This window comes from Ischnura elegans, chromosome 7, assembly GCF_921293095.1.
Source record: "Ischnura elegans chromosome 7, ioIscEleg1.1, whole genome shotgun sequence".
Lineage (NCBI taxonomy): Eukaryota > Metazoa > Arthropoda > Insecta > Odonata > Coenagrionidae > Ischnura > Ischnura elegans.
Window position 1 is genome coordinate 19,424,897 of NC_060252.1, and position 27,096 is coordinate 19,451,992.

The 27,096-nt window shown below is 36.7% G+C and overlaps 1 protein-coding gene across 1 annotated transcript in view; it reads left to right on the forward strand.

The window, feature by feature from the left end:
- Window positions 1–27,096, forward strand: part of LOC124162870 (transient receptor potential protein-like) — a 44,959-nt gene that overhangs the window by 714 nt on the left and 17,149 nt on the right. Inside the window, exons 2-8 of the mRNA XM_046539560.1 lie at window positions 16,498–16,939; window positions 17,749–17,893; window positions 19,451–19,546; window positions 20,926–21,068; window positions 22,729–22,930; window positions 24,878–25,048; window positions 26,657–26,891. Coding sequence (XP_046395516.1) covers window positions 16,752–16,939; window positions 17,749–17,893; window positions 19,451–19,546; window positions 20,926–21,068; window positions 22,729–22,930; window positions 24,878–25,048; window positions 26,657–26,891 — 1,180 coding nt within the window. The 5' untranslated portion in view covers window positions 16,498–16,751. The remainder of the gene's footprint in view (window positions 1–16,497; window positions 16,940–17,748; window positions 17,894–19,450; window positions 19,547–20,925; window positions 21,069–22,728; window positions 22,931–24,877; window positions 25,049–26,656; window positions 26,892–27,096) is intronic.

The window sequence follows — 27,096 nt, forward strand, 5'->3', positions numbered from 1 at the left end:
ATTTCTTTCACTTTTTCCATATTTTCATCGCTTGTTGATGTGCTGAGGCGTAACTTTTACAGTTTTTTACAAACAAAATATATGATGCAATATGCACAAATATATTTGTTAAGTATAGTTTAAGTATATTTTAACTAATTCATTTTGTTCGTTATCTTTCACGTCTTCATGGCCATCTAGGAAACCATTTTAATGTTCGAAAACTCTTTTTTTTACTCATAGCAGCACACAATAGGCCTTTTTTTTAACATTTAACACACTTAGTGACAGTATTTGCTGATTATTGTTAGCTTTGCGATTGTTCTTTCATCCGTTTCTTTTAACAAAAGAAAAGCGTCCACCTCATAAAAACACGTCTAACCTTTGCGGCCGCCAAAGACGAAGTAATAAATGAATACAACTGAAAATGTAATCATATTTCAGGGGCATGTGTACTTTCATAATAAAAATTGACGATCGTGCTCTGCAAAATAGCGGAATTTAAAAATTCCCATAATTTTCTGAACACACCACGTATATAAAAATGTGTCATTCATAAATGAAAAAGATGACAAAATGAACAAATATTCTTGCCACAAACAGCGATTAAATTCAAGAGAAAACAAACTTATAAATTAATTCACTGTGCTCCCCCTAAAAGGCATGCGCTTGCAGAAGATATGTAGCTGACAAGGTTTTGAGTAAGCTAAACTCCCACGCTGTGATCTTCTGAGTCATGTTAATATTATTTTATACTTTTTAGTTCACAACTACGTAAATCCTGGTTTAAAATATTTTTACATGCCGTTCCATGTATTTCTTTGCAAAAGACTCTCGGGCTTCATAATTACTTATCCCGAAGTCAAAGCATATGGATTAGTAAAAGCTGAATTCATCATTAATTGGTTACCTCCCAAAAATTTACCAGGTATATAGCATGAAGGTATCGAAAATTATGAGAAGTAAAATTCAGTTCTTCATCATCATTACGGTATAAGTGAGGATTTTTATTTTGAAAAAGCATGAGATGAGCTCTACCATGAAAAACATTATGAGAATAAAAATTTAGTGACATAATTATCACAGAACTTGCTTCGTTTTTAAGTATAAACGGCAAATAATGACAAATGTCATCTCAACTCGACGGAATGCTCCAAATCCGTTCTTTCCGGCTAATAGATCTACTCCACAGGTTTTATTTGTTCGAGATACAATCTCTTTCAATTAATCGCATTGATTAAATAAAAAAGTATCTAAATAATGTAATCGGGCCCAATTAGAATTACCTAGCAGACTCAAATTTGTTAATAATTACTCTCTAAAAATCTTTCAGCTGGATTTCATTGAATCAGTTGGAGTTCATAAAAGATTTCAATTGCTTTTAATTTTGTTCCTGAGCATGTTCCGATTGCTGTCAATACAATACTTTCTCAAACACGGAGTACTAACATTCAAACCAGTATTCGAATTATTATTTAATGTCATTGCAGAAATTTAAATTTTAAATGTAGGAATTGGACACCTCAGGCTTATACAAATAAATGTGCTCTATAAAAAGTTTTCAGTTTTACAGGACGGGATTAATGAGCTGGGACTGCCTTCTTTAAACCGCGCGATGAATTCAAATTTTCAATTTTAATCACTAAAATGTAACGATAATTCAAATGTAACGTTGAGCAGCACGAGTTTTGGAGGAGATTATAAAACGCTTTTTTCCAAAATGTATCCATTGCAAGTAAAAATTACCAAAGATGTGATCGTAAGCAATAATTCGATTACTTTCTCTTCGTAACTTTGCTGGTTATGTTGGAGTGACACGTGTCGAATGGAGACAAAATGCGAACGTTCGAAAGAAATTGATACATCCTCTGAAGGATAGGCCGTCAAGCACTTGGAGAAGGATGACCAAGGTTCGCTCTGTAACTGCCATTTCACGCTCAGCTACAGGTGTGAAGCGATTACGAAATCGACGAGCGGTGGAAGCCCGGTGATTAATGAGAAGTTACTTACACCCTTAACAAGATCACGTGACACGCACTGACTTGGAGTCATTACAGTAAAACTGACAAGAAGGTTTTTTTCTTTTCAATTTAAAAAAAAAAAACGTGAATAGTCAATAGGACGATTCATACTGACCTCATTAAAAGCGATTATAGGGTAGTTTCGAAGAAAACGAAAGGCATTGATTGCGATTCGTTAACCACCATTAGTGTATACATAATATACAAATTATTTGTTTTTAGAAATCCCAGTTTAGACGAATGTTAATGGTCAAATTTAACCGAATTTGAAAAAGGCCACATTGGCGGCGATGCGCTACCACTCCACATGGCATCACAGGAGCCCTGATGCTATACGAGAAGTCAGGAGTTTTACATCGTCTGAGATTACCAATGCATGCATGAGGCACAGAGCTCAGGGAAACATTTCTTAATAATCACCTATTAAAATTTACTTTTAGTCGGAAAGTTCCTTCGATTGATAGGGTATTAAGAATCCTTATTTAATCCAAGCGCTACCTGCTCGCAGCCTGCATCGTAGCGGCGCTCATAGCCTCGCACCAAGGTGGCCTCACACGGCGGCAGCTGGAAATAGAAGGAGGTCAAACGGGATTTTCTCAGCATTCATACTTAGCCGTCGCGTTTTCGCGCGCTTGAAATTTTTCGCTTTTCATTTAATCGCAAAGATAGATATCGTCATTTAAAAATCTAAAAGTGTGAAATACGTACTCCATGAATAATAATCTTTCGATTTAGGCAATAAAAAATAAAACCACCCCATTACAGCATGACCATTATAATCAACAAATGATTTAATGTGATTCATGGCAAAAATTTGAACCATTATAATACACTCAATTAGTTTGAACACATATAATGAAGCTTCTGCAAAGATTTGTTAATTTATGTAAAAATATAAGCCACAGAAGAATCGCTGCTTTCTTCCAAAAATTTTAATAATGGTTCTATGAGTTAAAGCGTAATACGGAGTAAATACATTTGGAGGAAAATTGCATTAGTATTCCTGTTATGGATACCATCCGCCACCTAAATCCCAAATCTGCCGTTAAAATATTAGATATATATTATTCAAAATTACTTTTTCGATCAGTCATATGATATCTTTTGATGCAGGGGCTCTGAAAGCGACTGAGATAAATTATTTTTTCCATCCATGAGTTACTACGCGTAGCTTTTTTGCTGTTGAATGGAACATGATATTTTTGTAATAAAAAATGTCTCCTTAAAAGGTCTTGATTGCGAATAATAGAATAAATAACAGCGATTAATTAATTCTTCTCGGGATTTCCGCCGGTTCAATTCCTTGCATATCACCAACGCTTCAGCGGACGACTCGTCCATCGTCATCAGGATGAATGAATAAGTTTGACTGGACTAAAAACGTTGAGATATGACTATAAACAGTTACAAAAATCTGGCTTCTTCTGATCGGCCGGAAATATGTCGGTAATTAGGATAAAAAGAAGGAATTCCATCATTTTTGCAAAAATATCTTCAAAATAATATTTGAGGTATTGCTAAGGTTATAGCCCGTGCTTCGATTTAAATCATTTTATTAAGTCTGATATCAATTGCCTCCAAACTAAGCGTGCCCCATAAGTTGTAGGAACGGCTGCTTAATTTCGCGCCATCCCATTTCATCTTGTGGCCCCTATTGTTGCTAGGGTCCGTAGAGATGCCATCAGGTTTTCCCAGAATGTTTTTTTCAAATACCTCCACTCACTAGGAAGACTCTCGGTGTCTGCTATGGCCTTTACACGATGTACTACGGTTGATATCACTGCTGCTCTCAGGGACGGCTGGTGTAGGCTGGAGCATTCAGATTCAGCAGTAATATCAATCTACAAACTACATTTATTACATTATCTGTACCGAAAGTGTATCCACCGAATTTTTCTCCAGTTATTTACTGAAACTGGCAGAAATATTTCTTTCGGAAAAAAGCTACGGTTAGAAGGGAAATAAATGTTTGCCAATTTTTAACAAAATATTGTCCCTTTCATATCAGAAAACAATGTATGTACGTTCGCAATCAACAAATATAGCATGAAATATGTACTACACTCCTTTCATAAGTTGCTCATGCTGATTTTCGGAAGTTGTGACTTCGAATAATTGATTAATCAATCGGAGCCTCTTTCCTTTTCCTTCCACTGTCCAACCACCCCGTGGAAGTGCAGCGTAAAAAAATTCTCGACTTTGCAGACCCGGCTTCAAAAGTGTAGTAGCCCTACGAAGTTCCCAAGTTTCGTCGCACCAATGCGTTGAGTCACATAGAAAATTTGGCACAATTTTTTTCATTGGTTGAAATAATACTTGAAGAAAATGCTGGCTCTTAAATTACATCTTATTCCACTGTGCTCCTCTTCTCGGATTGATCAAAATACAGAGGAGGTCACCAACCTTTGGAAACACTTCTTGCATTAAATATTATTTGGTAGAATTCGAGAGATCACAAATATTCCTTGCAATGGTACCATTTCCGATTTTGTTTTAGCCATTTTCAACCATTTCTGACTAAAAATGACCGCGTCAAAGTTAAAAAAGTTTGAAATAAACAAACATTTCTGTTAAGGTATGACACCAGATCTAAGCAATTCGCAAAAATGAGTTTAACACCATTGTAGGAGCGCACAGGAAGATAATAATAAATTCTCAATTTGGTCCTCAAAGTAGATATAGAGTGAGATCAAGATTGAAATGGCAACATCTGACATCACGTGACGGATATAAATGGTCTGATTGGTTGACAAGGAGGAAAACGTCTCTTCTCACGTTGTGCATTTTGGAGGAAATTCTTTAGTAAATAGACCAAGGATGAAATTTGCCATGAAAATATATTTGGCTTATCCCGGATTCGAAGCCTTATCTACCAATTATCGGTCAGGCATATTACCAATTAAACCACCAAGCGATCTTCCTCCAAAGCGAATCTCAGCCTGAGTTTTATCGAAAAAGGTGCTGACGTCTCAAGTCAGCACTGTGGCACAGGAGATGAAAGTCGTGCTTACTAAGCAACAATCGGAGCATGAATTCTTCCAGTTGGTAGTATACCTGACTGGCAATCGGGAGATCCAGGTTCCAATCCCAACTGGGCCAAATATTTTTTCATGGTGAATAACGCCATTGGCATGTAATACTTTGCACCCGTGCGCGAGAGGGCGTACAAAGTTGCTTGTTTCATGCAGTGCAAAGAATTTTTTTTTTAATTTTCCACACCTTATTTTTTTTCTTTCATCATCATGATTGAATAATTCCACGAGATAAAACCTGAAATCAATGTTTTTCTTGGCTTATTTTTTTGGCAATATCATTTCAATAAAATTAAGTGCTAAAGGGGAGGAAAAAGGATCAGGATTACATGAATCACTAATGTATATCTCAATGTCTCAACTTATCCATAGATATGCATAAATTAGATCCGCAATTTTGGGCTCATCTTTCGATAACTGCGCACTGATATTGAGAGCTATCGTGAATATCGTGAAAATCAGTGTCATTCCTGCATTTCAGTGGTTTTAGTTGGCGTCTTCTTTTGGAGGAGAAAACAGTATTGGCGATTTGGTAGGAGACCAACTTAATCTTCACTTACTTACTCCTAAATAATAGTAGCCATATGTAAAAACATCTTTATTCCCGAGTTGAAATTTTTTAATGACTTAGCCATAATTTTTTTGTTTTGTTTCTGTTAAAATTATCTAATTTTTAGGCTTCCCATAAGTGGAAACTTTATAAAAGAACGTGAATTCAATATGGCTTAATTCGTGCTGTTCCGTCAGTAAGATTGTGTTAACACTTCACATTCAGCCTAGGAGGCCAACGAATTATTACTAACTCGGCTCTTGCTGGGAAGTCGTAGGGTAATGAAGGGCGCAGGACCAATCAGCTGACCGAGACTAAATACCTCCTAGCACCCAGAGCACGCGACCGCATTCGTCGCTTAAATATTTTGTTCTTAGTAAACGGCTGCTTAGACATTAACGGAGCGAATTTTGGCCCATATCATTGTGAAATTTATATTACCCCTACAAGAGATGCTTTTGGCAGGTAATAAATTGTAATTGTAATCAGCGCTCTTGAGCAACCTCTAAATGTTAAACAATGGACCTGATGTTTCTATCAAATGCTTTTTCTGCATATTCTTGTACCGCTGTTAGTTATCGAATGATTATAATTATCGATACTCTTACAAATTGTCATTCTTATAATACGCTGTGGTCTTGTGAAGGACCAGTAAGTCCTTCTAGCCATGAAATATTAAGATTTAATCGGTTTTGAACCATGCAGGTGATCAAAATTGGATATTTAAAAAAATAGTGCAACAACGATTGATAGATGTTACATAGATTACAAGAGATACAATATAATAAGTTAAGTTATCGCCATATTAAGATGGATTGTCTGCAACATTTGTTTATAGCGGACGTACTTATATTGTATCCTAATATGAAGACGGCAATATTTTGATAATCATTGGTAAACATTTATTTATCAGCTAACGGACAAGTAAGTTACAAGGCTGATAGATGTTATGTCAAATTAAATTACAACCGGCATGGTATTCCCCTTTTGAATCCTACCAAATCCATCTAAATATGGCGATGTCACCTGGAATGAACGTATATATTCCTGATTCGTTTCCTAACTCCGGACAAGAAGGCACGTGTATCAGCACATTTGGCGGCATGCCTCTCTCGATTCGTTCCGTTTTCGGCCGTCTACACGGGGGGCGGCGCTGGAGTGGGAGGGGAGAGGGCGGCTGGCGAGAATGCAAATCGCGTTAGACCCCCCCCTTTGCGGGGAAACCCTATCGGACGATTTTGAGGGCCCTATGGAGTGTGTCGGGGAGCGCGTGTTTCCTCCGATCGGACATTTAGAAAAAACAAGCCACTCAGAAATGCTGACACGCCACCTCAAGAGCGGGCGAGGAAGACTCCACTGCGACCTCCAAGGATATTTTGCCCATTTCTTTTTCGGACTATTATTTTGGAATGTGCACGACACTTGCTTCAAGTTTGAGGCTTAAATTTTTGTTCACGTTCAAATTAAATTCACGAAAAAAATATCGGAATCAGAAATTGGTTAAAATTACATTCCAACCTTTTTTTAGGTATACCGGGACTAGCCGCGGTGAAAACTCAATGGAGTCACTCACAATCCACAAACTGTACGATGATTCCACAGGGAAAATAACACTCGCCTACACCGGGGTTCGATCCACGATCTTTCTAATTCCGGTCGAGTGCTTTAACCAGTTAAGCTATCGAGGCGTCATTCCCCCCTCTGGGATGATTTGTGAACTATACCGGACAAGATGGAGTGGGCTGCTGAGCATATCGTGTAATATGCACAGCAGGCCTCATCATCCCATGCTGTAATATTCGGTATAGTCCACAAAGTTCCACAAGGAGGAACGACGCATCGATAGCTTAACTGGCTAAAGCACTCGACCGCAAATCGAGGGATCCGGGTTCGAATACCGGTCAAGGCGAATGATGTTCTCCGTGGAATTTACGCACAATACCAACCACTCTTCATACACTAAAATACCACTATCATACTCTTTTCATCAAAAAATCATGCTTGTAAAATGTATTAATTAATAGAATTTTTGCAGGACTCTTACCATTTCTAATTATTGACAACACTATTGACACTAACAGTGAGGATTTTTCGGATGGAATATATTAAAATTACTTTGTTCTATTCCACAATTTATTTTAAATAGCACGACCCAGGTGATAATAGCATGAGATGCTGAAACCCGGGTCGTGCTATTTAAAATAAAGTGTGGAATAGAACAAAGCAATTTTATTTTATTCTATGATGAAGCAGTTCCACAAAGTAACGCCTGAGACCGTGTCTTATAGGATTTTTCGGGTATCACACCAGGTAAGATCCTTAATATATCCTTCCAACATTTTTATATGCGATTCGCCCTCAGGTATTCAGGAATCCAATTCCTGGATCATTGGATTCCTGAACCCCTGAGGTTGATGTGCGAATTGCACATCGTAACGTTGGAAGAATACCTATATCAAACTATGATGATATAGTTATGAAGGACCTTACCCGGTGTGAAACCCGAGCACTCTTCATTGCCATTGCTCGCCTGGAAAAAAGCAGACATTACATCCACGCACTATATCGCCAAAGTCTGATAAATTTTGTGTACATTTGGTATCAATGGTAACTCCTTATAGATAAATATACTTGGAAAAAATCAATTTCCTGTTTCGTTGATGCACTTGTATGAATGTGACTGAACTGAGTTGAGCAGCGCACCGGGCCGCACCTAAAAATATTAGGGCTAGCGTCACTTGCAAAGTAATCGCTTGATATATGGATCCCATGAAAATATTCAGGAAGCAAATTTCTTTTCACGGGAATGAAAATATGTGTGCCCAGACTGTATAACCACCTAGTCACATGAAAGTATTTGTAATATAATAATAAAATAAATGGGTAGAATTTATATTAACTCAACCTAGTACCGAGCAAATCAATGTTTAAAAATCATTTACCACTATTGTTCGCATTTTACACCTTTATTAAAGCTTCAGGGTGCAAATGTACACCAACAACTCGAAAATAAAGTTATCCCACGTAAAGACCCCTTATTTTAAGCATTAAAGAATGGCCAATTAATGACAAACAATTGAACTGCTCCAAGTCTGGTTGAGCTATCAGGTTTACCGTCAAGACTACAGCAAACAACATGTCAGACTAATTGTTTAAACTAAAAGTAGTCGGTAATTTTGTTTTTTTCATAAACTCTGAATATTTCATAAACTCTGAATAAAAAGATCGCGCCATGGAAAGGAAAGGGAAGCATACATCTAAGAGCTTTAATTGAGACTGATAGCCTAGCTTTTCCAGTATATCTAAGCAATTAGCTGAGCAATTGTACGAGCAAACATATAATCCGTGATTGCTTTTGTTCATTTCACTATTTTGGTCAAAATAATTAACCTTCATAGACATCTGCAAAATACAGGTTGATATCATATTTAAGCAGCATAAGGCAAAAAAATGAAAAGAAGGCACTTACGGGGGAAAGTCTACTCTGACTTCCGATGAGACGCAGCCCATCTTTCTCAACGACTGGAGAGGCATAAGAAAGATACATGTTTAGGCACTACGTAAATAAGGTAATAGGGTGGTTTCCTTTTATTTTTTTATTGCCTAAATCAAAAGATTATTACTCCTGGTGTACGCATTTCACGCTCTTAGATTTTGAAATGACGATATCTATTTTTCGCGATTAAACGAAAAGTGAAAATTTTCAAGCACGCGAAAACGCGACGGCTAAGTAGGAATGATGGGAAAATCCCGTGTGACGTATTTCTGGTACCCGCTGCCGCTAAGTGAGGTGACCTTGGGGCGAGGCTTGAGTGCTGATACGACGCAGGCTGCTAGCAGGTAGCGCCTGGATTAAATAAGGATTATTATTACCCTATCAAACGAAGGAAACTTCCCGAACTTAGGCAATTTAAATGGGTGGTTATTAAGAGATGTTTCCCTGAACTCTGTGCCTCATGCATGCATTGGTAATCTCAGACGATGTAAAACTCCCATCTACTCGTATAGCATCTAGGTCCCTGTGACGTCACGTGGAGTGGCATCGCATGGGCGCCAATCTGGCCTTTTTCAAATGAGGTTAAAATTGAACATAAACATTCGTCTGAACTGGGATTTCTAAAACAAAATAATTTGTATATTATGAATATGCTTATGGTGGGTAACGAATCGCAATCAATGCCCTTCGTTTTCTTTGATGAAGGATACTACCCTATTATAAAATTTAAAATTGACAGACTTCTCAGACAGTTCGTAAATTATATTTTTCTCTTTTTTGGTCGACCACCTGTTCGATACTGTGAACGACCCCAATGCTTCTTTCATACCGAGTGGAATGCTCCCATTCAAATACAACTGCATTGCATTTTACCTTCACTCCAACCGAATTCAACACACCATAGTACTTTCTACAAGAATTGAGAGGTACTTTCGATAGAAATCTTTGAGCAACACTAAATTCACCGTTAACAATAGTGTAATAAATGATCACATTTCTTGACGGCAAAGGTGAAGTTTCCACTCAAAGAGCTACACCTTTTTCATCCTTAAATTTTTACACACATTCGTTTCCAAAGTAATTGAATCAGTGAAAATTTCAAAATTCTAGGAAGAATAAAACGTAAATGTTCAAATTGAGGGCTGCGCTGGATTAGCCTTAGCTACATTTGCCTTATAAGCATGGCCTTGAAATAGGATGAGTAATTTCTTTTTGCACATTTCGTAGTAGACTCTTCAGCCTTCCGCAGTCGTAAAATTGACGTACTCTTTCATGGCAAGGGTTATTCTCGGCTAGTATGAACTTCATCTTTCGAGGAAGCGCAAAAGGTAATCCCATTGAAACCGCTACGTGCTCGCAATATGCCCTCCAAACTGACAGTTGACGCGCGATAACCGGCAGCAATCTATCGATCCAAAACCATGAGCCACTGGAGTGATCCCATGCCACGAGAAAGAAATTATTTTCACGTAAATGACCGTGAACTTCAGTTTCTCTCCATGGTAACCGGATTTTCATTGAAATCCTGAGAAATATCTACCAGCCAGTTTTCTTCTAGAGGCTCAATATATGTTGAAATACAGTAACTATATATTTCTGAATAGATTTAGTTGGCTAGAAATAAATTACTACTATCGTATTCATGTCCTTACGATGAGATTTCTAATGCTAAAATACACTATTATAAACTTAAAAAGCAATGATACTGTTTTGTGGCACGAGATTCTTGAATTTTCTGTCAATATCTTCAATCTTGCCTATATTGTAAGTGGTTTCTACTTACTACTTTTTTTAAAAATATATATCTACTGAAATGCTTTGTTACATATTTTTTTACTGTAAAATTAATTTTCACTGTAAAAAAACATGAAAAAGAAATTAACATATTAGTGGGCCTTGCTAAATGTAGTTTTATACTTCCTGCGTGAAAACGTAAGGCAAAAACATTTTTTGCCGGCCATACAGAGTACAATTTGCTTTTTCCTGCATGCAAGCTTCCAAAAAAAGTTAATTCAAAGGCTATTAAACACCGAAATGCATCAATAAACGCGATTTTTGGAAAAACATTTTTGAATGTTTCTTTAGGCGAATCTGTGAAAGAAACATCGGATGAGACTATAAAAGGTTTCGGTAGCTGAAATTGAAAACAAGATCCAGACGAGAGCGACAATTGCGCACACAGTGCGCTTTCAACTCTTTCAAGATTGTTAGCAATGACCTACTTGTTCAAAGCCTGCATTGAAGCCATAAGGGAATGTGTAGAGGGGTTAAGCCCGGAAATCCATGTTGGAGAACCACCCTCGCTGGTGCCACTCAAAATGTATCGCATGCAACGAGGTTCGCGTACCTAACGTAGAAAAAATATCAAGTTTTTGTCTGGCTTTGAAAAGCCGCCTGAGGAATATTCATACCTGTGTTTTCTTCCACGGATAAATCTAATTTTTTACTAAGCACTCCCCTAAATATCACCGATGTGTAAATTATTGTACGATGTGTATTGCCCACGTGTAAATCCATCTAATAACGGCCTCTTCTTTCCTTTTGACGTCAACATTAACACATTTAAATTGATTCATGGTAAGAAGGTTATTTTCATGCTGTGTTTTTAAAGTTTCAAGAGCATCTACACTTGCAAACAACTCCGCATGCCACATCAACATCAATTTTGGTGGGAGGTTTTAGGATAACAGCGGAACAACCGGAGTAAATCTTAATTATTGGAGTGTAGAGGACAATACATGATAAATTTACAAAGTGAATTCAGAGAGGAGTTTTTTCTCGGACGATGAGAAAATTAATTATTTTCTTATCGTGGAAGTTCATTTTACCGTAAATGAAAAGAAAACTTCGATATATTCCACCAATTTATTTCAGGTACTGAAGATGACGCAGCTAGATTAATATGATACTATGACGCACCTAGGTAATATAATGAAGATCACGCTGCTGAGTCAAACTTGTTGTACCTGAAAAAACTAGTAGTATATAACGAAGTTTTTCTTTTCATTCACGATAATTTATCTTTCGTTTACCGTCCCACTGTGGTGAAAGGGATCACAAGAATAAAATAAAGGTATTAGATCTCAGATCGGTGAAATTTTAGATTAGGTACCTTAATACCACGTACTATCAGGCATAGATAACGTTTATCGATTCATAAAACTGATCGCGCCTCTCGCTAAGACGACTTATTGCACATTTTCCCTTTTTCCATTGGTACCGTCCGTTTTTTTTTTGCAATATTTATCTACATTTTATCGTTTTTGAGTGCTGTGTCACTTCTTCGCGATAAAATTTTAGCTTGATTCAAACCCAAATATGTGTAAAAACATGATAGGTACGTAGTATCGCGTCATTTATGGTATTTTCCGGCAAAAATAACTCCCACAGCCTTATAATTTTACATTTTACGAATAGACAGATAAAATTGCACTTTCGTAGATTATAATTTTCTTACCAACGGAATTAAAACACCCTAAGTGTACTGCAGTCTCTCAAAGTAAACTTAGGAAGCGAAAAGTAAAATGACATGTATTTCAATTCCAAATATCCAAACAAGTGAGCAAATGAAAAACAGACGATTGACCGGCGACATTCGCTGCTTCATCCTATGAAACCTAAGATAAGTCTGATGATGCAAAATAAGGGTGATGGGTATTTAAAAAAACTTTTGAGCACCACTATTCATGGCAATGACACACTTTGCATCGATCGGCTATCTTAATTGCTCCTCCCAATCAATTTCATCGATAAACACGTCAACACGAGGTGATAGCTTAAAATGAGCACTAAGCCTACGGAACAGAACAAAGCGTATTACTCCAATGCAATATGGTTAGCATCACTCAGCCCAACCAGGTGACGTAACACTCACTTAATTTGAGGAGGACTAACCTTGAAACTGTTGGTAAAGGCTAATTCGCTTTAAATTATCAGCGGGTGATGTATTAGCATACAATTTTAGCCATAGCATGGCATTAAATAGCAAATAATCATTGAAAATTATACGAATCTTTAATATAAAGTACTTTTGACGATTTATTACACTATTTCTCACGGTTTTCTTCACATAAATATCCGTACTAGATCATTACGCCTCTGTTTGAGTTACTCTTGATTTACCTTTTTCACCGATACGTTTATAACATATTGCTCTTCTTACGGCTCCCATTTGGGACATAATGTACACACTTTTTTTCAAACTAAGAACATTTTTCTTTTCTCTATATAATAAATATTTCAAAAGTATACCAATTTGAATCTAACGGATCGTCAAATTCATACTGCTGAGGGACAAAGTATTACACTGTGCTTATATATAATACGAGAAATTCAGGGACAAAATCTACATTTCTGTATTTTTTAAACATTAAGTAAATGGTATTCTAATTTTTTATTAGTTCCCGCTTATTATTAGGGTAAAGTTTTTGTATGTTACTTAATCATGAACTTTTATGTATCATCACTTCATCTATTCATCACAATCAATAATGGCAAAAGAAAAAAATACGAGACGGATTATTTTCGGAAATTTCACGTGGTATAAAGCCAGTATTTCACTGTACCTATATTTGAGATGTATTGCTAGTATTTGCTAATTAATATTATTTTTCGGACTTTGTATATAATTTTACACTCCCACTAATTACTGCAGGTAGAAACCTCATTTAAGTGTGCTACAGACAACTTTCGTTGACGGTTTACACATGCCTGAGATAAACATAAACAGTTTTGCCTGGTAAATGATGGAAAATTTTAAGTTCTGTGATATAAATGCTTATAAAAGAATATAAAGTCGTCCCTTGCAGAATTTATGGGGCAGCAATGTCCCTTTAAACAAAATTCTTGGTAGACATCGGAGGTTTGGTATACGCGTGTGCGCATAGTTTCAAGGTTACAAACACTCGCGATGACCAAATAAAACCCGAATTATACGCCATGTGACTGTTTTATCTCCGGCTGTTTTATATCCTGCACATGGGAAAAAAAGAGATTCCCTTCCTTGACACTTATATATCACATTACAAGTTGCAAGGTTTCGGGTAAAATTAGGTGCGCCCTGACCTACATAACCGAACACGGGTAACATCCGCCATGAAAAGCGTCCAAAAAGCTCTTAATTAGAGATTTTATGTCTAAAGCCTTACCTGTTTTGTTTCTCTATCCCATATTCCTGCACGCAGACGCACTGAGATTTTAACAAATTATCCGAGAAACTAGTGAATTTTGTTCGTTGCAAATTTTCTCTTTGTCAATTATGACCATTATGTCCAATTAGCCAGGAAGGGCATCTAAATTGTTCAGTCAATTAAAGAGGCCAAAGATAGATTTAAAAACTTAAAAAGAGTAAAAAATTTTTACATGGGTAGTACATAAAAGTCCTGACGATAGAAAAAGATGATAGGCTAAAAAAAAGTAAGGGCACCAAAAAAGCACTGTAAGAGATGCGAGTTAATATTGGAACTCAAATTGATCTTAAACATTCAATAATGTAAAAAATTTATTACGATACTCGGCAACAAAGTTACTTAGAAAGTAAGTGTTACAAAAATACAGCCTCTTCTCAAATGTTAACTTTAATGTCCACTGGTTTCCTTGGAAACTAATATTTTTCAAAAATCGCAAATTAGCAATTATTTATTTTCCCAAATTTTCGGCTTCTAACGTTACCATTTCCATGACTTCAAAATGCCCTTTGTCTCTCCACCTATTCATCACAACGCTGAATTTACTTCATTTCACACCGTGAGTGATCCCTGTGAACTTAAAATCAAATTAATTTAATAAAAAATATGACACCCATATTTCTAGTTATCTAAGAAGATGGTCCAGTAGTTTGAATTATGAGATCGGAAAAAAATTAAATATGTTGACAATGAAAACGGAACTTTGGCATAAGATGTGATTGTTGATTATTGATGTAATAAATGCGACCAGCCTCCGATAAAACCAAAAGACATTAAAAAATACAGTGCTCGGGATATAAATCATCGCACATTGAATTGAACGTACCCGAAATGCTATAAAAATGTCTTAGTCCAAGGTTTTAACTCCAAAAAAGGGCCACAGTCCCCCAACAAGAAGTCAAATGTATTCTGATGCACTTTTCCAATTATTCGATGGTAACACGCTTGGCTGGTCGTTTTGCTCTTCATCCAGCTCATAAAAAAATTCAAATTTTCCTATACTCGAGACAGAAAAATCGTATTGCAGCCAATAGTACAAGGATTATATTTAATTTGCTAAGTTCAATTTGCTGTATAAGGTTCAAGCACTTATTCCTAATAAGAGAATGGCACATGATTAATTAATGGTATTAAATATTACGAACCTCAATTAATGAAATAAAACACTACAGGCGTACATCGTTTAAATTTATAAAATTACTTTTAAAATGCTTTTGAATGATTTTTTACGCCCAGCTGCCACGCTTTATTTCTATAATAAAATTGAAGAAAATTAGATAAATTTAGTGTAATTTGTAAATAATTTTTGTTTAGCATCATTATTTCATTTAACTCTGCACTTAGACTTATAAGACCTTATAACCCATATTTTTTTTACGTTTCCGGTATTCTTTTTTATGCAAGATCAACATATCATATTTCCTTAGCCCCATGGGATATAGCCCCATTTTGCGTATCCATACAAATCCAACACAAACAAGTGCTTTCACGATATACGCGGTTCTTCATCGAGTTCCGGGAGCTCTCAGCAGCAGATCTTAGTTCCCTATTATGAACTCCGATGTATACAGATTTCTTCTTTTCTATCCTAATTTCTTAAAAGCTGGTCACCACCCTCATCACGAAGTCCTATTCTGAAATTTATAACTTTCTCCATCGATATTGAACGAACAGATATACGAACTTCCTATTTTATAGAAAAATATATGAATTACAATGCCACTTTTAAGGCTCCAAAAGGGTCCGGCTCCAAATGGCTCCAAAAAGCTCGGAAAGAATATTTTTTGCGAAAATAAAAAAAAAGAATCAGTGGCGCCGTAGTTGCGAATGATTTTTGCCGAATTCTTACAATATGCAATACTATTTCTAGGTCAAGCAGTCATAAATCAAGATTATAGGCTATTGTAATGCCCATCATTCTCCTTTTATTTTGTCTTCCAGTGTACGCAGCCAAAAAAAATTGGAAAATAACACAAGAGGCATTTACAATTATAATTCGGCTACAACTGCCAATGCTTTTGGGGTATTAATAAAATAATACATTTTTTAATCTAGCACTGCACATATATTATTAAAGAATCGATACGACAAATTAACTGTCGATAACAGTGCTAACGATTTTCCCAAAACTTCTTTAAATGTGTTTTATTTTAAATCCAAAAAGTGGATCCCGTTTATTCGCCACGTAGACCAATGTCTTCTGGTATTTAATAATTTTCCTCTCGTGTTGCAGGTACCATTGCTTCGCGTGTGGTTCTGTTCTGCCAGCCGATCAGCAGCTGGGGCCACTCGGCGCGCCGCCTGGGGCTCTATCGCCGGAGGCTCGCATACCTGCTCCTCTTCGCCCACCCCCTGCCCATCATCCTGGTCGCCCTCTCCGCCATCTGCATCTTCCTCGCGGCCACCGTCACCTTGGTCCACCACTCCCAACACACACTAGAAGGCAGGAATAGAAGAGCGGAGGACCAAGACTGACGAGCGACTAAGATGGCGGGCATGAGTCAGTCGAGGGAGAACCTGATCGGGGGAGGGGGTGGGAGCGTGGGGGGCGCCGGGGGGGCGCCCGGGGCACCCAAGATGACCCAAGAGGAGTATGCCAAGGACATGGCTACCAGGCAGCGGGAGAAGAGGTTCCTGCTGTTCGCCGAGAGGGGAGACTGCGCCACCGTCCGCAGGTGAGCGGTGGCCACTGTCCGAACTAAATAGTTCGCGGCCCGAAAGAGTCGCTTTAAAGAGTCCCTGGCAACACCCACAGTCAAGGGCAAATAAAGGAATTTAAGCGTACTAGGACTAGCAATGGTGATAGATTTTCTACAAAGGGGAATAGCTTAACTGGCTAAAGCACTCGACGGGGAAATGGAGGATCCGGGTTCGCATCCAGTCAAGGCCTGTGGAATTTTCGCGATTTTGAAAATTAAAGTACACAGGCGCCTTAGTATAAAAAGTATATATGTATAGGTTTTTATATCCTCAGGCATACTTTTAGTATTGTCAGGGGATTGATTACATGAAGTTAATAATTAATGCGCTTTGCAGAAGTCAATTCAATAAGTAATTAAATTCATCACAAAAAGGAGGATAGTACAAGCAAAAGGAAGCAAATAGAGATGAAATTACTTTGCACCTTTATGGATACATGGGATTGGTTATTTTCTCTTTCTAATATTCTCTTTATCATATGAAGCAATCCCATTAGACAAAAAATTTTTAAATGTGAAGACGGTATTTAACAAATTCTATATATTTTAACTCATATAACGCCTAGTTAATTGATCCTTAAATTGATACCAATCTTCCATTAATGCTCAAATTTTTCACAGAAATTAGCAAAGATTGGAACATAATTTCTGCTGGACTTGATATTCGTCACGTAAACTTAGTAATGGGGTTTTGCTTTTTAGTGGTTTGCTAACGCGATTCAACGTCGAACCCATATATTGAATTACAAATTTATTAAAACACTCTAATGTTCTAACATTCTCAGGCTTTTGGATGAAGCCAAAGAGAACCCTGAAATGCTGGACATCAACTGCGTGGACCCTCTCAACCGCTCTGCACTGATCGCAGCCATTGAGAATGAAAATATAGAACTCATTCACATCCTCTTGGATTACGGCATCAAAGTTAAGGTATGGATAACCCTGTCTCATTACTTCCAGATGAATTTGAAAAACTTCTTGAAAGGTGTGTTCACAAAATAAAAAAAGGAAATTTTTTTAATTTCGCGGGTTTGGCGGCTCCGATTACCAAAAAATATTATTAAATTAGGATAAACATGCCCCTCAAGTATGATAAATTGTTCATTGTTTACTTTGTCTGTGGCAGCCGCTAAAGTTGGACATGTTTTTATGAGCTTGCTGATTTTCGTTTGTTAAACGAAATGGTACAAAACAGTATTACAAAGCAAATAATTATCAGCAGACAAAGTGTGTGAAATGTTAAAGAAAGGGCCTATGGTGAGTTTGATATGAGTAAAACAAGAATTTACGAGTGGTGTAAGGGCTTCTAAGATGGTCGTGAAGACGTAAAAGGTTACAAATCGGCACATCAACAACAACAACATTGAAAACGTGGAGAAAGTTTAAGAAATTGTTAAAAACATCTTATGTAATGAATATCTTATGGGGACTATTATGAAAGCAACAAAATTGATTCAGATGAATTAATTAATAATAAAGAAAACTAAAATTTCTGTTATTTTATGAACTCATCTCGTAAATGATGATAATGAATACCTTTGCTCCTTCACCCACGATATAAACATTATAATTATTTGGCTGCATTCCACGATGAGAAATTTTCTACACTTAATCAGATGACACAGTAATTTGTCATTTAAGATAGTGTATAAGTATGGTAATGCTATTACCATGAATTGCCATACTAAAAGTAGATATTTGTAAATATACAGAAATAATAGACACCATTACAAGATGAAACATGCTGAAAATTTTCAAATTTGGAAAAAAAAATTTAATACACATCTCTTTATATATCTTGAGGGGAATCCAATATTGAACCGAATATTCTAGCTAAAGACAACTATAATTTGACTCATATAAATAAAAATCAAATGCTTTAAAGGAGGTCTTAGTTTCCATCGCAAGAATATTTGCAATTTCCTCAATAAGCTCTTGTTTTCTACAAAATCTACCAACCCAAAAGTCAATTTTGCCATCTTCGATACCCATGCCTAAACAACGTCATTCAAAATATGAAAAATATTTTTTTAGCTCGAAAACAGAAAATTAAGCAATCATGACAAACATTTGAGTTCATCACTGAAATGCTAAATTGTAAATTGAATAACTCGTGATTACCCTAGCCTTGTACATTCCATGTGGCTATGTTTAATATATCCGTTATACCAGTATGCATGTCCTTACTTTTGCCTAGTCGTCGTCTATTGAATCTTAACCTATTCCGAGGCTCTATGTGAAGCTTATGAGTTAAAGAAGGTTTTACATGGGCAGGTTACGGGCCTGTCGCACAACCCCCAACCTGGAGGACCAGAGGGATACACTTAGTCAGTCCCCTACCCCTTCGACCTCTCTGGCTTGGGTGGCCCTACCAGGAGCATACGCTCCCGTCAGCATAGCTCTCCGGGTCATTGGGGCACTCAAATCTCTCCACCACGATAAGGTGGTAGCCCTTGGAGAGGGAATTGATTGAAATCTTCATTTCAGGATGCTCTCCTCCATGCCATCAAAGAAGAGTACGTGGAAGCCGTGGAGATACTGCTGGAATGGGAAGAGAAGAATCATCAGCCAGGAACACCTTACGTAAGTTGTTCTTTGGATAGATTTTCATGAAAATCAATGCACAAATGAAGAATTCCTAATGTCAGCTGTCCACTCAAAAAAAAGATCAAAGATTCATTTTATATCCTTTAGAAGTCTTGTAAGTAATTGGTCTCGATCCATGATTAAAACCCAATTGCTAATTTCCACACTATTAACTTTAACACTTAACGTCCGACCATGGTTTTGACGCTTTATATCACTTTCAATGTCACCTGTAAATGCAAAATTATATAATGTGTATATATTATGATTGCGGATCAATCGAAGCAAAATGACACAAAGTGTCGAAACCATGGTCGGTCGTTGGGTGTTACATTAAATAGTGTGGAAATTACCATTTGTGTTTTATTCATAGATATAGCAATATTCCACAAAATTAAGCCTGAAACGATTTTATAATTGGTCTCGGGCTGTCAATAAACTTTGAAGAGGGAATGCATTTAGAATTTATTATATAGAATCAATGTTGAAAAAGAAATAAGGGTTGTTGTACGTTATAGAATCTATATTATGTCTATATTTAAATCTTTATTATAGACTCTATGCTAAATAGTAATAAGAGTTAGGACCCGCTCATTCAAAGTCAAAAAAGAGTACAAGCAAAATTCAAAGATGTACGAGATAAAAGATACGATAAAAAACAGATAAAAGGGTACATAAAAATATTAAATGCAAAATTTAGGGGCACAATTCCGGTAGGTTTTCATTAAAGCACTCAAGAATGAATTGACCTTAGATGGTGATGTTTCATTGAATTACTATTGATAAAACACCGTTTCTATTGCTTCAAATTGACATTTCTACCTTTGGAATAGCTGTCACATTACCTAAACCTCAGTTGCAGCATATAATTTATTTGGAATACAACTGTGTGATGATATATTCTTCATATGGCCTGTATGAATAGATTTATATTTTCTTCAAGGACTGATAAATGCAGTTTTAAAAGTAATTACGGGCATGCTACTTGATAACTCGCTAAAAGTAAATCAAACTTATCCCCGCAATTTTATTCATGACTAGCAATAGGCTCTAGCTCGGCCTTATGATCCTCCCATTGCTAAAATTTGTCTACTTTTTTCGTGATCTCCCTTTATACCATTTAAAATAAATCTCTATTCACATGCACCGCCGTAGTAACTGATAAATAATGGTTTTTCAACTCAATAATATTGATAAGGCTCAGCACCCACAAACAAACTAATATAATTATTTTTTTCGATCAAGTGACGACATAAAACATTAAAGGGGCAATTTGTGTGCCAATAATAATAATAAATGATTAAAATAACTTTTTCTAACTCCTTATTTCATACATTTATTTCAAATTTCAATTTGAATGGTGCGGACAATTCCAGAGCTGGGAGGCGGTGGATCGCTCCGCGTCCAACTTCACTCCCGACATAACACCGCTCATCCTGGCGGCACACATGAACAACTACGAGATCCTCAAGATCCTCCTCGACAGAGGAGCAACGCTGCCCGTCCCCCATGACGTCAGGTAATGCTTTATAGCTGCATGTGGTACTCCACAATAATATAAATTAGGGATAGACGGATCCAGGATTTTTTCGGATCCGGATTCGGATCGGATCCTTAATTTTCGGAGCCGGATCTTTCGGGTCGGATATTTTCGGATCCAGATGCATTTTCCTCTTGCAATTCCTGACGCTGAGATTCCCCCGATGATTGTTCAATCTCTTGGGAAGAGTCACTATATACCAGTCGTATTTTGCCTTTTTTATTTTCCACGGCTGAAATTCTCCTACATAACCTCTGCGAGAGCTTTCAAATAAAACAGTTCATGAGTAGGACAAGAATCGCATGCGATGGCGCATTTGAAGACAGAATCGGAACTCTTTCACCCTTATGGGGTGTTGCATTCACTGAAGATATTATTTAAAATTTCGGATCTAGATCCGATGTCTTCCGCGGATATTTGAATCCGAGGTATTCGATCCGACCATCCCTAATATAAATGCATTAAACTTGCCCAATCGTGGGGCTGGTTTACGCAACAAAGTTGGACCTAAAAACATTTTTTTGTCGGTTAAAATCACAAATAGGCCAACAACTGAATGCAAAAATATGGACTTTATCAACTACTTTATAAGACTACAATGTCTAACATTACCTAAGGTAAAACAAAAATTAGGAAATTCATTTTAAAAATCCGCGTATTCGTGCCCCGGCCTACTCTCTGTGTATTGAATAAAGGAAATGTCTTTCTATACCAGTGGAATACTTATTTTTTGCAGTTTTAGTAAATTTTTCTTATTTTATTATAATAAGTCAAAAATTATGTAAATCAGTATAGCTGCTATTTATTTGTAATTGGTTAAACTAAACTGTTCATTGATTATCAGGCGGTAAGTAGTTCGTCGGGTCAGCTAGTACCATACATACACAAACGTGCACCATCAAACTCAACATGGTTAGCTCTCAGTAAGCTCTACTAACATTTTTTAAAATCCTGATATACATGTTACAAGCAACGTACATACGTATTGTTTTATTGCATAACCTCCAGGATGCGGATAGCTACTAAACTTGAAGCATTAGGTGCTTCCCCAGTCAATCTTGCTGATGAACTCTTCTCGGGTAATCAGCCGGGTCAGGATGGACATCGCTGTCAACGTTTCGATGGCCATCTATGCCATTCTCGTCAGGGCGAATACCCTGATGTCGTTGACGCCCCGATCGAAACGTTGGCAACAATGCCCATCCTGACCCGACTGATTTCCTAATAAGTGTTCATCATCAAGCCACTAAACTTGTTGCTTGCCGGTCATAGCCGTTAGCCATGATATTTCCCACTTCAACTCGAGATTGAATAATTAATTTGGTGAGAAACGGTGAAAACTGGAGAAAATTAATTGAAAATTATAATATTCATAATAATAATAATTTCGAATTTATTTAATTGCGACACTGGGTTCGAACTATCCTTTTCATACATTTTACTTGTTGGACAAAATACACGGATACCCGAAATGGTAAAAATCATACCGAAGCGGGATTCGAACCCGCAACCTAAGGGCTGGCAGACTGTTGCTCTGCTGTGGCATGCTATGCATCAGTATATTAGGATACTTCACACAAGGTAAGAGCTAATATGTTTGAAAGTATGAACACAATCTCACATTTGTCTCCGCTTGTAGGTGTGGCTGTGACGAGTGCGTGTCTTCGAGCGAGACGGACTCCCTTCGTCACTCCCAGTCGAGGATCAACGCGTACCGCGCCCTCACCAGCCCCTCGCTCATCTCCCTCTCCTCCAGGGACCCGCTCCTCACCGCATTCGAACTCTCCTGGGAACTCCGGAGACTCAGCCGCATGGAAACGGAATTTCGACTCGAGTACAACGTAAGTATAACAACCAGATGACACCTAAAACATCACACCTCCCATGGTCCGGTAATCGAATCACGGACCTTTTGGCATTCCAGGCCGCTGCATAGACTAATGTGGTATCAATATTCCTTTATTGCTGTCAATATGTTATACATACACAATAATGTAGTATGAATCATACATTGTTTTCACGAAAACCCAATCATGTTCTCTCATAATGGCAATTTCTCCATTCACAATCAGTAAATTTGGGCTTCCACTTGGATTGATCTTAAGGAAATTAATACCGCAAACTTGAAACTTTGAATAGATCCCTATTGCGTTGCTTTTTCAAGCACTGGAAACAATTAACCACTGCATGAATATAAATGTACATGTAAAAAAAACAGATATTTAACTGGTTAGCAATTTCTAAAGTCACTCGGCACCTAGTTTTCAAAATGAGGAATCCCAAAGAAACACCGTAGCTATTTCATTTCATAATTAAATATAACAGCATCCATTAATGATACGACGTGTTTAGTTTTCGGAAAAATTAGCCGATGAAGCTATTGATGTAACTTTCTTAATTAATAACTGAACTGGGAACTGAGAATTCCATCACAATTATCAGTAGAAAGAATTATTTCACGAGTCGGGGCTTGAAAAACGTATATTGAAAATAACGGTAAAAGTAAAAATATATTTTTGACAAATTTGTTCCATTTCCGTCAATTCTTCCGTCAATCTTTCGCTTGGAGAAGCTTACTGTAAAAATTCCGTGACACCTAGCTTTGGAAACTGAAGTGAAAGGTGATAGATTCCAAAAATGGAAGAGGAAAGACTAAAGGTTATCATGAATTCCAGAAAGGCCAATGATTTTTATCGGATTATTGTAGAAACAAATCAACGTTGGCTGGAAAAGGAAAAGGTTTAGAGACAAAAAAATGGGTAAAATTTACTTTAATTTAGCTCAAATATAAAGCAAATTATACCTCCAGCTAGATGGTAAAACCGTAGTAACGAATTAATGATAAAACATTATTTTGTCCTAAATACAAAGGTATTATATTGTAACGCAATTATGTAGCATTACCACGAACTGTCTGAGACCCTGGTGGCCTAATCGGGTGAAAGGAAATGGTAATTTGTCTTATAAAAATGAGGGATTCAGCAAGTCATTACTACGAAAATGTACCTGAAACCTCGCGTTACCCGTTAAACCATGCCAGTAAAACATAGTCTTTGTTCCTACAATTATATTACTAGCACAAAATCATATTTCAGCGAGAACCAATTGTTATGTGAGGGAGAAGAGAATGCTGGTAAAATCTCAGCGTTGCAAAGGTAGCCATTCCACTTTGGAAACCGACAAAAAACTTCTTGAAATTCATAAGTACCGCTGTACTATTTTTACACTTGGAATGTATTTTACTTCAAATCAATCTACTTGAAAACAAGTACCACCACTTGGGTTTCGATTAAAGTTTGCAACTGAATGTTTTAAAGACAAAATTGCACTAAAAATGGTAATATGTAATGGTATAGCTCATACTACTTAATAATGTTGACTCTTGAGTAGAATTTGTTCCCGAGTATAAATTACTTATGCAACGCAGTCATTTATTGAAGTCTTTAACTTGAAGTTGTTTGAGCTTAATCATACTAGGCTGCCCTGGAGGTTATAGGTTTCATTTTGTCCATCAGTTTTTATAAATCAAAATAAATACATTCCTTTCCTTGAAATATAGAAAATGTTTGATGAATACTTTTGCGAATGACATATTATCAATATAAAATTAAATCTACGCACGTTATAGTCACTGATAAAATATATGTACTTAAAAACTACCTGTGTTTTCAGTTCAAATCCACTAAATGCGCATTACCTGAATGTTTGTTATAGAAAATGTAACTAATGCACATCATCCCGAATTAGATCGTCCAATTTGCAACCTTTGTACCATTTTATCTTGACAGGAGATGCGAACTTCCACTCAGACCTTTGCAACCTCACTTTTGGACCACGCAAGAACATCTTTTGAATTGGAAACGATGTTGAACCACAACCCAACCGGTGATGCATGGGAACCAGGAGAAAGACAGACCTTGGAACGACTAAAGATGGCCATCAAGTATAAGCAGAAACAAGTGAGTTTATCTATTATATAATAGAGAACCAAACTGCTCCTAATAGTGATGGTAATATCAAATTATAGCTCAACACAGTACACGATAAAACTTGAGATGCATGAACTTGAGAAGTTCAAAGGCCAAAATTTTTCCTGGAAATGTCACAATACGTCAGATTTGGATATAATTAATGCTAATTAGACAAACAGCTAAGGAAATTACATTTAAGCTTCATCTCAAATGCGTTGAGCGATTTGTAAAGTATAGCACCAATAATTATTTTAATTGCCATAATTTTTATATGATTATTGCATTAATTGCCGGTAGTTTCGCAAGATTATTTCAAATTTCTTACTACAAAGGCCTTCGTGACGTGATAGAGGGGTGAAAATCATTAATTTATTTCAAACTGCTGCAAAGTTTGTTGACTACAATGAGCAACAGGTTATGCTAGAGTAGTTACTTCCACTTGAAGGCTGCTTCTGGGTAGGCCGCCAATGTTGTTTACTAAAGCCAATAAACGTGGCGGGAATTGGAGATAAATAAACCCTTCTTATATCCGGATTTTCTCACTCATGAGCAGATTCGCTTATACATAAAGTTAAAAATTGAAAATTATATTTTATCTCTGGATTAATCGGTGGATTATTTAACTCAATTCATGCCTAAGAAGGTACTAAAAAATTTTAAAGTAAACAAATATATTGAGTGCTAATATAACATGCATGGGCATGAAAATGTTAATCCCCGAGTTCCATTAAATTTTCCCGTCACAAATGCTCGTTGCATGTGTGATAAAACAAAAGCACGAAGGATAATTTTTTAACCAATTGCATCCTTTGAAAATAAGAATTACAAAACACTAGGTGTTTGAATTCAACGTTTCTCTAGTCCATTCAAGGAGACTTTGGTAACACTCGAGAAATAAATCAAACCAAGAGTAGCGGTAAAAAGAAAGGTCTTAGCTCTTGGAAAATGTATTGGAAAATCATTGCAATGAGGAATTTTTTATTGCTATATCAATTTAAAATCACCTGGCATGGAGGAATTAATAGGCCGCATGTAAACATGTGAAGGCGTAAATTGGAAAACAAAATGCATGTTCAAGAACGTGATGGTAAAATTCCATCTACAGTTAAATTTTTCACTTAAAATTATGAAAATATATTTAATTTTAATGGTTAGTTAATCAATTCATTGCAATAAACGTTGCAGTCACGGCAAAAAAACACCAATTTTGATGTTCAAAAGTGAGGTGAATACGCTGGCTTACCCAGGGGTATCTGGGAAGGTCACTTTTAAAAACAGCTACCTAATTGTTGTCTTTCGTCATTTGTAAGTGTTTGCAGTGTTTTTATGTAGCCAAAATGCTAAACCGTGGAAGTTCTGGGCTTATATACAGAAATACTATCGGTATCATTGAAAATTGTTAAATTATCTGAGATTTGGGTAGCCGTTTGTATACAAAAAGAGTAAACTTAGCAAACAACTCTATTAGTGGAGTAAAAAGTACTTCATGATGGCAAAATCTATGAAGGAATGCCGTCATCAACAGTCGTATGTGTCATACTATACATATAAGCATTCTGGTACGCCATAATCATATTTAATTGTTTCGCATTTCAGTTCGTCGCTCATCCAAACGTTCAACAGCTACTGGCAAAGATCTGGTACGATGGTCTACCTGGGTTTCGGCGAAAGAGCATGTTTGCACAGTTAGTGGAGGTTGGGAAGCTAGGAGCCAGTTTTCCAGTCAACAGTATGTGCTCCCTGATGGCGCCAGACGGAGAAAAAGCCAAGTTCATGCAGAAGCCTTTCGTCAAATTCATCTCACACTCTTCATCATACGCCTTCTTTCTAAGTGAGCAGCTGATTAATGAATAAATAGTTCAGTAAGGTCCTCCTGAGTTTCCTAAACACAATATTACATAATTTCTATAGTGAAAAGTAAATGTTCAACTGATTTCAAAATACAGCTGGTTTAGCCAAATTATTTTACTTTTTTGAACCCCCATGACTATTTTAATGCTATTTTCCGCTAATGGTACGAATAGAAACTATTTTTC